Here is a 14,680-nt window from a genome sequence, read left to right on the forward strand (position 1 = left end):
TGGTATGCATTTGTGTACACCGTGCTTGATTAGAAGAAATCAATACAGTTTAGAGCTCAAGGGAGCTACTGGGCACCATTTGGGGGCATTTCCTAAAAATGTGACAAAGTACCTCTATAGGGAGGTGACAGTATTATGGAAGATGCCATTCAAATAGAAGACCTTTTCAGTTTCAATAGTGCAGGATAATGACCATTTAATGAGCAAATCAAAGAATGTCAGATCACATTGAGAGTTGGGTAACAACTAGGGTAAGATTACGTTATGGTGTCTTCCCAATCTATTCTGAGTTGATACAGTGTTCTCTCTGTAAGGGTAGTTACAGGACAGAGGCTGGAAGGAAAGAGGCAGTTTGCTTATTTCAGATTCAAAAGCAAAAAATATACCAATACAAAAAGGAGAAATGAGAGAACATGGGAATCACTGTAGAAGAGAACATCAGCATGTGCAGAATTTCTTGTATTTAAGAAAACTACAACTCTGCTTGAATGCCACTGGTCATTACACCCATCATGCCCATAATTGGTTCCAAGAGAAAGTTATGCAATTGTCCCAGTACCCTTTTCTTGAAGTTTTACAGAACTTCCTCTTCCAAGTATACGAATCTGTATAAGACAACTTGATTAATTTAACCACTTTTCTTAACCCACAATCATCTCACTGTGCTAACTTCTAGATAGTGCAGTTTAGAAAGTATGTAAAGGCACTGGAGAGCCAGCAGAACAAATTTTAAAGGGGCAAGTACTTTCATTACATGGGGTAGCTGACAATGCTTTCCTGAAAGCTTAAGGGAAAATTTAAAAAGGCAATTTCATAACGATGAAAAGTTTACCCAAAGCAGTTAGAGACAATTTTGATCAGCAGGAGAATTAGGAAATAGAGGGTGTAGATCAAGATAACTGGCAGAATACGCAGGGAGAACAGAATTTTTCAGTAGGGAAATCAATGGAAAGTTTAAATAGTAATCTGCAATGCCCCTCAGATCTGTACCCAGCTCTGGTCTTGAACAGCCATGATTGCCCACTGCAACTTCAGCAGTCTAGGCTTTTAAACTATGAAATTTCAACATAATCCCTTTCATTATTTTCTCAAAATGCTCTCTATAATCCACCTCTTTGACTACCCCTTCAATTTCCCCCCAAAGTAAGAATTTTAAATTGGAAAACACTGTGCAGCATTTGCACTTTGCGTTATTTTACTTTCAAAGATGCAAAATGAATGCCATTTGGTATACATACGAAGAGGAACATTTGAAGCCTAGTAAGCTTACAGGTATTTTTTTTTTTCGGGGGGGGGAGAGAGAAGAGAAAGAGATAAAAATTTTGCATCTCTTCCAATGAGCATAGATGGCTGAACAAAATCAGCAACATAGCAGGAACTTACTTTACATCAGAAGCAACAAGCCAACACAGTGAAGAAAGAATCCCTAACTAAAGTATGAACTTCCAGGGATTCTTTCTTCACTGTGCTGGCTTGTTGCTTTCCTAAAACTACCTGAAAATGCCCTTGTCTCATTACTTTATAGGCATCCGTTAGTCTCGTGAGATCACGGATTTGTGCCTTGGAAGATTTCCAGGGCGCAGGCTTGGGCAAGGTCGTATGGAAGACCGGCAGTTGCCCACGCTGCAAGTCTCCCCTCACCACGCCACTGATGTTGTCTAAGGGAAGGGCACTAGGGCCGATACTGCTTGGCACCAGTGTCGTCGCAGAGCAATGTGTGGTTAAGTGCCTTGCTCAAGGACACAACACGCTGCCTCAGCCAAGGCTCGAACTAGCGACCTTCAGATCACTAGATGAACACCTTAACCACTTGGCCTCACTACTATCACCATGGAAGAGGTACAGGAGACTGAAAACCCACATTCAACGAATTCAGAAACAGCTTCTTCCCCAATACCATCGGATTTCTGAACAGTCCAGGAATCCACAAACATGATCTCATTACTCCTTTTCATGTGCACTATTTATTTTTGTAATTTACAGTAATGTTATGTCAGCACTGTATTGCTGTCGCAAAACAATAAATATCTGATTTTTGTTTTTGCAACAATTTAGTGCTGGTATTTTGTGAACTGGTGGAAGGCAAAAAACATTTAGTAGTGGAAAGACCCCAGACTTACCTGCTTGCTCCAGCAGTTCCATCACTGCACTTGCAGTTGGAGGCACAAAACACTCACTGAAATTGCCACGAACCAATCGTCCTAAATTAACATCTGTGATCCTGGTTTGGGGCAAACAAGCAGTGGGGAGAAAAATTTTAACGAAGAGGGAGAACAAATTAATGACAAAAAGAATAATCCGGAAACATCAGAGAATTTCACTGCGGCAGCTGACAAGGAGACAACCAGTGAGCTTCCCCCCACATTAAACAATTCCAACACCAACCGATGTAAACATAAAGAGACAACTAAATAGAATGGCTGCAGATGGCTGGGGAATGCTCAACTCCCAAGGCCAAACAGCAAGAGGGTGAAATGCTCTCCACTTGACTGATTGGGTGCACTTCAACAATAAAAGAGCCTCAACACCATCAAGGATGAGGCAACGGTTTTGAGCACACACCAAAATGGCAGCTTAAACAACTAATTCAATGACAATAGCATGGGCCAGTACATGAAACACGACAAATAAAGAGATAAACTCATGCCTCTGCATCCAACGCATCCACAACTTCCACCATCTCCAGAGGGATCCGACCACTAAGCATATCTATAGCAACCAACGCCTCTGCCACAGCCCCCCAACTTTCCACAGGGATCACTCCCTCCGTGATTCCCTAATCCAGGGGTCCCCAACCTTTTTTGCACCGCAGACCGGTTTAACATTGACAATATTCTTGCAGACCGGCCGGCCAACCAGGTTGGGGGGTGGGGGTGGGGGGGGTGAGGTGGGGAAGAGAGAGATAGGGTTGCCGACTTTCTTACTATGTTTACCCCGAGAAAGACTACCACGACCATGAAGCCTTGCGTGGGCACCTGTGTGCGCATGCGTGACGTGCGCATCAGAGTACGTGCCGATTTTTTTTTCTACAAATCGTTTTTGGCGATTCTGTTCAGTGAAACTACACTGTACATACATTATTTCTACTTTATATAGGCTGTGTATTTATCATACACTTTTACTATAAGTTAGTGTTATTTTAGGTTTTATGTGTTATTTGGTATGATTTGGTAGGTTATTTTTTGGGTCTGGGAACGCTCAAAAATTTTTCCCATATAAATTAATGGTAATTGCTTCTTCGCTTTACGCCATTTCGGCACGAAAGGTTTCACAGGAACGCTCTACCTTAGCGGGGGAAATATGGGACAAGGGCGGTCCCGTATGGGACAAACCAATTTAACCCACTATATGGGATGTCCCAGCTAATACGGGACAGCTGGCAACCCTGGGGGGTGGTGGAGTGTTAATCACAACCGGAATTTAGGTGATCAGTCAACTATAGGTCACTCATAAGTGGCTAATACTAAATAATGTGAGTTTAATATTAAACACACAGTGCATATTTTCCTCGCATGAATATAGTGATAAGTCAATTATAAGTCCAACAGCATCATAACATTTTAAGTAACGTTTGGATATTAAACACACAGTGCATATTTTCCTCGTATGAACATATAAAATATTGCAACACACCAATATCATTGAATCAGTGGGAGCCCTGGGCTTGTTTTCCTGCAACAAGACGGTGCCATCGAGGGGTGATGGGAGACAGCGATACTCGAAGGGGGTTCCTTATGTCCAGCCTATTCCGCAATTTAGTTTTCGTTGCATTCATTGCAGAGATATGTTGGAAATGGAAGCAACATTTTCGGTGCTTTCGTGGCTATCTCAGGATATTTAGCCTTGACTTTGATCCAGAATGCCAGCAGAGACATTATGTCAAATATTCTTTTCAGCCTGCCATCATTTGCAAGCTCGGGGAGTTGATCTCCTTCCCGCGCTGACATGGATGACGTGTGGGTAATGACCTCGCTTGCGTTCAAGTTCAACAGTGGGCGTGACAGGGAATGAGGAAGGTGCAGCTGACGCCTATCGCCAAATCATATTATTTCCTCGCGGCCCAGTAGCACATACTTTACGGTCCGGTAGTTGGGGATCACTGCCCTAGTCTATTTATCCCTCCCCACTAATCTTCCTCCCAACACTTATCTCTACAAGCAACTCAAGTGCTACACCTGCCTGTAACACCTCCTCCCTTATCCCCGTTCAGGGCCCCAAACAATCCTTCCAGGTGAGGCAACATTTCACTTGGAATCTGCTGGGGTCATCTATTGTGTCTGGTGCTCCTGATGCAGCCTCCTCTACATCGGTGAGACCCATCGTAAATTGGATGAACCACTTCATCGAGCACCTCCGCACCATCCGCCACTATCGGAACTTTCTGGTGGCCAAACATTTTAAGTCTGATTCCCGTTCCTGCTCTGACAAGTCAGTCCATGGCTGCCTCTTGTGCCAAGATGAGGCCATGCTCAGGATGGAGGAGCAACACCTTATATTCCATCTGGGCAGCCTCCAACCTGATGGCATGAACATCAACCTCCCTTTCGGGTAATAAAAACTCTGACCTTTCACCTCCTCTCACCTCCCCCTGGGTCCCCTCCTCTTTCCCTTTCTCCCATGGTCTGCTCTCCTCTATCAGATTCCTCCTTCTCCAGGCCTTGACATTTCCCACCCACCTGGCTTCACCTATCACCTTCCAGCTAGCCTCCCTCCCCTCCCTCACCTTTTTATTCTGGCATCATCCCCTTTCCTTCTCAATCATAAAGAAGGGCCTCAGCTGTCATAGATGCTGCCTGACCTGCTGAGTTCCTCCATCCTTTTGTGCACGTTGCTTTGGATTTCCAGCATATACTGACTTTCTTGTGCTCACGTTAAACTCATGCAGTCACGCAGGGACCACCCTCACAAAATCACTACATTAGCTCAAGATAGTCCAGCACTACCTTATAGAGGTGTACAAGGAGGAGCACAAGTAGAAGTGGTGTGGTAGGGCAATGGCTAGCACTCTGCTTCACAGTGCCAGCTGTTCAATTCCTGCAGCTGTCAGTAAGGAGTTCAAAGGTTCTCCCTGTGACAGTGTGGATTTCCTCTAGATGCTCTGGTTTCCGAAGTGTACGGTCAGGGGTAGTGAGCTGTTTATTGGCGCTGGAAGCACAGCCACACTTGTGGCTGCTCAGCACAATCCATGCTGATTTGATTCGATACCAATCATTCATCTCACTCTGTGTTTCAATGTACATGTGACAAAGAAAGCTAATTTTTAACATACTGTTTTTCCCAGGGAAATTGAATCAAATACTAGAGGGCACAGGATTAAGGAGAGAGGGGAAAGATTTTATAAAGGGCCCAAGCAGCAACCTTTTCCTGCAAAAGGGTGGTACATATATGGAACAAGCTACAAAGACAACATTTAAAAAAAAACATTTGGGCAGCTACATTCAGAGGGATATGGGTCAAACTTGCACAAATTGAACTAGCTTAGATGAACACCTTGGTCAGCATGGACAAACTGAGCTGGAGGGTTTATCTCCAGGCTGTTTGACTCAAACGTCACCATCTCACAGTGATTAGACACAGGCACAACATGAACATCAAGCCAGCAATGCTTATGTCTTGCCAATCTTAAAAAGGTGACAAACTCCTTGGAGGACTATCTCAGCTTGCAGTGCACGGATAGCAATTTATGCCACCACCTCCTCTGGACTGCATTATCCCCAGTGCTCCTGTGACCCCAACTCTCCTTCCATCTTCAACAATGACCAATTCACCCATAACTCTGCTGTCTCTTACTTCACAGCCCTTCGCTGCTGCTCGTCCTGCAATGCTGCAAGTTCTCCAGCATCTCTAGTCTCTTACCTCCATCCCACAACCACAGCCTTAGCGTTACATCCCCGCAAAATATCTGCAGAACAGCAGTAATCAATGTCTCACCCTCACTGCTGGGAACCCATTATCTAACGCGATGGTTCATACACGATTAAAAATCTGTATCACTAAACTCCCTCTGTTCATTTCTCCCAGCACGCAAGTACTCCTGGCAAGCATGAGGAAGCAGGACTGAGGACTGGAGAAGGGATACTTACCCATCAACATCCTTTTCAGGATTCAACATGCCTACAGCCGCATTGGTTACAAGGTTGTGGGAAAGAACCAAGCCGTGAGTGTTTGGGTCTTCATTTAACTTGATGATTTCATTTATAACCTAAAAAACAAACAAAACACTATAAACACAAGAATTTCCAGCACCTGCAGAATTCGAAAGCAGCACACACAAAATGCTGGAGGAAATCAGGTCAGGCAGCATCTATAAAAATCAACATATAGTCAATATTTCAGGCAGAGACTCTTCTTCAGGACTGAAACAGAAGAGGGAAAGATACTAGAATAAAAAATGCAGAGGGAGGGGAAGGAGGGTAGCTAGAAGGTACTAGATAAGGCCAGTTTGGTGGGAAAGGAAAAGAGCTAGAGAAGAAGGAATCTGATAGGAGAGGAGCAAGGACTATAGGGGAAAGGGAAGGGGAGGGGGCAATGAAGTGGCAGGTGAGAAGGGAAAAAAAAGGCCAGAGTGGAGAACAGAAGAGGAAAGAGGGAGGGGGGAAAATTACCAGAAGCAGAAATCAATGTTCATGCCATCAAGTTGCGGGCTAGCTAGACAGATACGAGGTGTTGTTCCTCCACCGAGAGTGGTCTCATCATGGCACAAAAGGCGGCCATAGACTGATATGCTGGTATGGAAATTGAAATGGGAATTGGAATTAAAATAGTTGGCCACCAGGAAGTTCTGCTTTTGGCATTTCCACTGTTGCATTTGAAACATTTTTCCAAAGATTTGTTGATATACTGTGATTCCAGCAGAGTAAAGCATTCTCAGGAATATAACAGACAACATCTGACATGGAATCACACAAGACCTGCTGGTACACATGGCCCAAAGACAAGGACAAATTTTAAGGAGCACCTTAAAGAAGTGGGGTAGTTTCAGAGACTTAAACAAGCAATTCCACAGCCTCAGCATAAAGTGTACAAGAATAGAAGAGCTACAGTGGAACTGCACTCTGTACCCACTTTAAAGGATGCACCTAATAAAAAGGCCACAGGAGCAGAGCCCAGAGTGGTTTTCTGCTGCTGTAGCTCATCCATTTCAAGGTTTGGCATGTTATATGTTCAGAATCAGAATTATTATCGTGACGTGAAATTTGTTAACTTAGCAGCAGTTCAATACAATATATAATCTAGCAGAGAGAAAAAATAATAAAACATAATAATAAATAAACAAGTAAATCAATTACCTATATTGAATAGATTTTTTTTTAATGTGCAAAAACAGAAGTACTGCATATTAAAAAAGCGAGGTAGTGTCCAAAGCTTCAATGTGCATTTAGGAATCAGATGGCAGAGAGGAAGAAGCTGTTCTTGAATAGCTGAGTGTGTGCCTTCAGGCTTCTGTATCTGATATCTGATGGTAACAGTGAGAAACGAGCATGCCCTGGGTGCTGGAGGGTCTTTAATAATGGACGCTGCCTTTCTGAGACACCGCTCCCTAAAGATGTCCTGGGTACTTTGTAGGCTAGTGCCCAAGATGGAGCTGACTAGATTTACAACCTTCTGCAGCTTCTTTTGGTCCTGTGCAGTAGCCCCTCCATACCAGACAGTGATGCAGCCTGTCAGAATGCTCTGAATGTTTTTGAGTGTATTTGTTGGCATGCCAAATTGCTTCAAACTCCTAAAGTATAGCGGCTGTCTTGCCTTCTTTATAACTACATTGATATGTTGGGACCAGGTTAGATCCTCAGAGATCTTGAAGCCCAGGAACTTGAAGCTGCTCACTCTCTCCACTTCTGATCCCTCTATGAGGATTGGTATGCGTTCCTTTTTCTTACCCTTCCTGAAGTCCACAATCAGCTCTTTTGTCTTACTGACATTGAGAGCCAGATTGTTGCTGCGGCACCATTCCACTAGTTGGTGTATCTCACTCCTGTACACCCTCTCGTCACCACCTGAGATTCTACCAGCAATGGTCATATCGTCAGCAAATTTATAGTGTTACGTACCCCGTAACTGGGTTGCCAAACCAGCAGAAATGGATCACTCAGTTGGAGTCTGGATTACTGGAACTAAGAAAGTTTTATTAATAAAATAAGCAACACAGTACTCTAATCAAAAGGATAATAAATGCAACAGTTCAGTAATGATAAATACACACGTACACAGAACTAGGATAACAGGATCAATCAAGCTCTATCGTCGTCTAGGGGTAAATGACCAGTTTCAAAGTGACGCAAGGTTCAGTTCAGTTCACAGTAATCACTGCTGTGGGAGAGAGAGAGAGAAAGCGAATGAATATTCAAAAAACGGCTTCCACACAGATCTTCGATACTCCTCGCAGTCAGCTTTCGGGCGAGCCCTTTATAATGTCTTCTGAGGTCACCGACTGTGACCCCTCCGTCCCTCTACAGTGAACCTGGCACCCAGGCAAGGGCGGACACACACCAGGTTCCCGCCGATCGTTCCTTTCCATCCTGTGCGTCTATGGCTTGGTCCCGCGACCAGCCGTGCAAAAACTCCCACCGACTTGTGGGAGACGCACCGCTTCCAGGGTCTCATTACCTCGGGGTGTCGTGTGTGTCGCCTTAGCGAACCTGTCCCTTTTTATCCCCCTGCTGGGGTATCGCCTGTCCATCACTTCAAACAGTTCAGGGTTCAAAGGGGAGCCGGTCTTGACAGCTCTCCCGTCTCTTCATTAACATCACCAAATGCTGCTCCATTGTTTTCCTTATCTCTCTTTCTCCTGAAGACAGGTGGCAGACCAACTGCTGATTCCACTTGGTGATAGCACAGGACAGTCAATATCTTAGTCTATGTGTACTTTCGACACAATAGATAGCATTTGAGCTATGCCTAGCCACACAGTCATGTGTATACAGAGAGTAGAGCAGTGGGCCAAGCACACACCCCTGAGGTGCCCAAGTGTTGATCGTCAGCAAGGAGCATATGCCATCACCAATCTGCACAGACTGTGGTCTTCTGGTTAAGAAGTCGAGAATCCAATTGCAGAAGGAGGTACAGAACCCCAGGTTCTGCAACTTCTCAATCAGGATTGTGGGAATGATGGTATTAAATGCTGAGGTATAGTCGATGAACACCATTCTGACATAGGTGTTTGAGTTGTCTAGGTGGTCTAAAGCCGTGTGGAGAGCCATTGAGATCACAGATGCTCTTCTGTGCCTAATACGCAGTTATTTCAGCTACTGTCATCTCCCTGGCAGCTTGAATCATTCTGGTCATCCTCCCGACCTCTCTCATTAAACATGACGTTTTCATCCACAGAACTGCCGCTTACTGGCTGATTTTTGTTTTCCACACCATTCTCTGCAAACTCCAGAGACCTTTGTGTGTGAAAATCCCAAGAGATCAGAAATTTCTGATATACTTAAACCACCTTGTCTGGCACCAACAATCATTCCCTGGTCAAAGTCACTTAGAACACACTTCTTCCCCATTCTGATGGTTTGTCTTTGTCTCTTGACCACATCTGTATGCTTTTGTGCACTGAGTTGCTGCCACATGATTGACTGATTAAATATTTGCATTAATGAGGTATACAGCTGCACCTAATAAAGTGGCCACTGACTGCATGTTTAATGGTTGCAAGGTGAGAAGATTATAGACCAGAGGTTTCAATTTTTATTCTTCCCCCACCCCACCCGATGACCTACTTCTAACAAGTGGTTCCAATCCAATAACTAGCCAATTGTAAATCTGTAAGTGCAATTCAACCATTTGTTCAAGCACTACTTTGCCTTCAAACTACTTCTATTGAATACAACGGTACTCACAAGTAGTGATATTTTTTAAATCACAAGATGTAGCTGTATAAATGAACACTACCCTCCATTAAAACAGCAGAGATAGGACACAACAGTTAGCTGCCTTGACGTTCATACAAAGTCAAGGTGAAAGCAACACAATGGACAGCTAAGGGAAGAGGGTTAAAAAAAAAAAGAGGATTTCAATATGGCATTTAATTCTTAAAATCAACCATCACCAGATCAGAAGTCAATGTGGTTTGGCAAGCACAGAACAGGAGTCTGGATGAATTTAAGCCAAAGCAGGATAGACAATACAAGGCCAGTTCAGAGAGCACAGATTAACAGAGTCCACCACAATGAAACACAAAAGAACTCAAGGCACTTACGAGATGGTCTTTTTCGGTTTCTCTAATACTTTCCAAGTGTCAAGGATTCCCAGGTAAATAGATTTGGAGCAAAGAGAAAGGATAAAAGACGTCGTAAAAACAGTCTATAGCAAGAAATTGGCAGTGGGGGAGGGTTCTCTAGAAAGAAAATGGCGGCAAACCCAAAGGTGATCTAAAATAAAAAGGACCACTTGGGCACAATTGCTCTCAACCAGAAGTTAAGAGAATCTGCAGGAAGTGGAACTCCGCTGTAAGCAACTCCTGAATATAAGTGCACACAGGCTTACTGACAATCAAGGAATAGACAGGCAAGGTGGGAGCAGGATCACCTTAAATATGACATACCAACACCATTCCGTAGACAACCAGCTGTAGCCTGAATAAGAATGGGGATAAACTTTGCACTTTATTTCCAGGTGAATGAATTACCAACTCTCTTACATCCTAAACAATTTTTACATTTGCTTGGTCACACTCATTTAAAAAAAAAAATCAAGCTTGTTTTAAAAAAGTATCTAAAATCAGGGACTGAGAATATTGAGTTACCTCCTCTTTAGCTGTTCCTGCTGGCAAATGGACCTGAAGCACACGAAGCCCAACCTATATAAAAACAGATATTAAGTCAATGATCAGATTGAGAACAATACCATTGCAACTTCTATGTGGTTCTAAGGGAATATTCTCTTTCAATAAAATAGTAATGTGTGTATATACATATCACACACACACAGCTAGGGTGCCTAAGATTCTTGTACAGTACTGTACTTATCAAAAGTAGATGAGACAGCGAGTTTGTAAATCTGACAGGAGCAAGGGATGCTGGGAAAGGTGAGGGTGCAGCATCCCAGGTGAGGTGAGGGACAGGTGGCAGGGGGGTAGTGATGGGGCAGGAGACGGAGCAGGTGCAGACACAGCCAGCTGAGACACTAGGCAAGCTCATCTGGTTCCAAACAATTGGTTTATTGATCATTACAGAATGTCTCTCTGGTGCTCCCTTCCTCTTTTCCCAACCATGGCTCCCTTCTCCCTGCACCCTCAGTCCACAATGAGACCCATATCAGAATCAGGTTTATCATCACTCACACATATCATGAGGTATTGATTGTGTGGATAGTCAGAAGCTTCTTCCCAGGGCTAATATGGCTAACACAACAGAGCACAGTTTTAGGGTGCTTGGAGGTAGGTACAGAGGAGATGTCAGGGACAAGTTTTTTTTTCCCCCAGAGAGTAGTGAGTGTGTGGAATGGGCTGCTGGCAACAGTGGTGGAAGCGGATATAATAGGGTCTTTCAAGAGACTCCTGGATAGGTACATGGAGCTTAGAAAAATAGAGGGCTATGGGTAACCCCAGGGAATTTCTAAAGTAAGTACATGTTCGGCCCAGCATTGTGGGCCGAAGGGACTGTATTGTGCTGTAGGTTTTCTATGTTTCTATGTTTTTTTTTAAAAAACAGCAACAGTACAGCACAAAAAAATTACTACTGTACTGTCCAAAAGTCTTAGGCACTCTAGCTAAATATGTGCCTAAGACTTTTGCATAGTACTGTAAATTATAAAAGTTTTCTCCTTAATGTCAAGTCATTACATGGTACTAACACCCTGGTCCACAAATGTAAGACCACAAGTGGAAACCAACCCTATTTGGCGCCTCCTATGTCTTTATGGTCACATCTACTCCACTATTATTAGACTGTAAGATTATACTGGTCTTTTTGAAGAGATATTAAAACCATAAGAACTCTATGATGGTATCTGAAAGAGTAGCAGTGTTTTATGTCCAAGCCAATATACAAATACCCAATGCAGAAGCACCACAATGGGTTATTTGGTCCTTCTCCCTTTTGTTATTATTGCAACCTTACTCCATCCAAACAGCAGCTGCATTTCCTACTTTAGCATGTCCTGAAGGGCATGTCATTGGCAATAAAACACAATGATGTGAAGTACACATTACAAATACAGGTTCTTGCTGCTTCCCTACATACAGCTCTCATGCTTGTTTAAAAAGCAACATATTCCAGATGGCAGAAATGCAAAATTAAAACAAGATTGAAATTCAATATGTCAGCCAGCATTTTGAAGAGCCTTTCCTCTGAAATGCCCATTGTGCCTTTAATGGAAAACCTTGTTTTGTTATCAACCTAAAAATGCATCGCCTGATTTTGAAGCCCCCTTTAAGAACTCCCCCTTGCTCTCTGAGTACCCCCATTCAGTTTGTTGCTAAAGAAATTCATTTAAACATTTTATTTGAATCCCTATTCAACTCTCTCAAAGAGCTACAATGAGTTTATACAACCTAGCCTTGTAATTTAACCAGCACAGTACATATACAGAGCCAACAGACATTTAGTACGAGGAATAGATAGACAGTAGCTCCATAAGCCCAGTCCAGCATCCAGTAAGATTGTGCTGCATTTGCTGGGGTCCAGTATCCCAACTGGACCACATATCCTCAATTCCTTAACTGAACTGAAATTTGATCTATCTCATCAGTGACTACATAGTAATACTCCAAACAATCCGCTATCTGATTATTTGAGAATGTTGATTATTTGGAAACTGGCTCAGCAGGTGATTTTCCTGACAGTCTACCCCAAACCCACTCAAGCATTTCCTTCACTTCCAAAATCCATTGAATTTATCATAACATTGTGCATGTAATATACTAAAAAACATAATCACAAAGGTGTAAGAATGATAGGGAATTAATAGGAATAAATCCGATCATCTGGGAAATCTACCAGCCCAGCTCCCAATTCAAAGTCAAAGTAAAATTTGATTATCAAATTACATGTATGTCACCACATACTACCTTGAAATTTATCTTCTTGCAGTCATTAGAGGAAAATAAAGAAATACAAACAGAATTCATGAAAAAAAAATCTATAAATAAACATTGACAAACAACCAACACACCAAAGAAGCCAAATTGTGCAAATAAGAAGAATATTGACAACATAAATTGTAAAAAGTGAGTCTGTAAGTTGTAGATTCAGTTCAGAGATGTAGTGAGTGAAGATACCCATGCCTCAGAGTTGTGGGGTATTAACTGTTCCTGAACTTGCTGGTGTAGCACCTAAGGCTCCTGCCCGATGGTAGCAACGAGAAGAGAGCATGGTCTGGATGCTAGGGGTCCACAATGATAGATGCTGCTTTCTTGTGGCAACTCTCTACGTAAAAGCACTTAATAGTATGTTAGTCTTTGCCTGTGATGGCCTGGGCTGTATCAACCATTTCTGTAGACTGTTCTATTCCTGGGCATTGATGTTTCCATACCAGGCCATGATGGATGCTCTCCACTATGCATCTATAAAAGTTTGTCAACGTTTTTGGTGACATCCCGAATTCACGCAACTTGTAAGAACGTAGAAGTACTGTTGTGTCCTCTTTGCGATGACACTGGCGTGCTGGCCCGAGGACAAATCCTCCGATGTGATAGAACTAAAGAATTTAAAGTTACATAGACATAGAATAGTACAGCACAGTACAGGCCCTTCAGCCCACAACGTTGTGCCGACCCTCAAACCCTGCCTCCCACATAAGCCCCCACCTTAGATTCCTCCATATACCTGTCTAGTAGTCTCTTAAACTTCACTAGTGTATCTGCCTCCACCACTGACTCAGACAGTGCATTCCAGGCACCAACCACTCTCTGAGTAAAAAACCTTCCTCTAATATCCCCCTTGAACTTCCCACCTCTTACCTTAAAACCATGTCCTCTTGTATTGAGCAGTGGTGCCCTGGGGAAGAGGCGCTGGCTATCCACTCTATCTATTCCTCTTATTATCTTGTACACCTCTATCATGTCTCCTCTCATCCTCCTTCTCTCCAAAGAGTAAAGCCCTAGCTCCCTTAATTTCTGATCATAATGCATACTTTCTAAACCAGGCAGCATCCTGGTAAATCTCCTCTGTACCCTTTCCAATGCTTCCACATCCTTCCTATAGTGAAGTGACCAGAACTGGACACCGTACTCCAAGTGTGGCCTAACCAGAGTTTTATAGAGCTGCATCATTACATCACGACCCTTAAACTCTATCCCTCGACTTATGAAAGCTAACACCCCATAAGCTTAAACAACAGGAATTCTGCAGATGCTGGAAATTCAAGCAACACACATCAAAGTTGCTGGTGAATGCAGCAGGCCAGGCAGCATCTCTAGGAAGAGGTACAGTCGACGTTTCAGGCCGAGACCCTTCGTCAGGACTAACTGAAGGAAGAGTGAGTAAGGTTCATAAGCTTCCTTAACTACCCTATCCACCTGTGAGGCAACTTTCAGGGATCTGTGGACATGTACCCCGAGATCCCTCTGCTCCTCCACACTACCAAGTATCCTGCCATTTACTTTGTACTCTGCCTTGGAGTTTGTCCTTCCAAAGTGTACCGCCTTACACTTCTCCGGGTTAAACTCCATCTGCCACTTCTCAGCCCACTTCTGCATCCTATCAATGTCTCTCTGCAATCTTTGACAATCCTCTACACTATC

General features: G+C 43.3%; 1 protein-coding gene across 1 annotated transcript in view; it reads right to left on the reverse strand.

Annotated features, from left to right (window-relative positions):
• The window catches only part of mthfd1l (methylenetetrahydrofolate dehydrogenase (NADP+ dependent) 1 like), a 162,490-nt gene that overhangs the window by 126,906 nt on the left and 20,904 nt on the right, over positions 1-14,680 (reverse strand). Inside the window, exons 4-6 of the mRNA XM_072265636.1 lie at positions 10,742-10,795; positions 6,084-6,202; positions 2,121-2,221 (exon numbers count right to left, since the gene is read on the reverse strand). Of these exons, the coding sequence (XP_072121737.1) occupies positions 2,121-2,221; positions 6,084-6,202; positions 10,742-10,795 (274 nt within the window). The remainder of the gene's footprint in view (positions 1-2,120; positions 2,222-6,083; positions 6,203-10,741; positions 10,796-14,680) is intronic.

This window comes from Mobula birostris, chromosome 8 (genome assembly GCF_030028105.1).
Source record: "Mobula birostris isolate sMobBir1 chromosome 8, sMobBir1.hap1, whole genome shotgun sequence".
NCBI lineage: Eukaryota > Metazoa > Chordata > Chondrichthyes > Myliobatiformes > Myliobatidae > Mobula > Mobula birostris.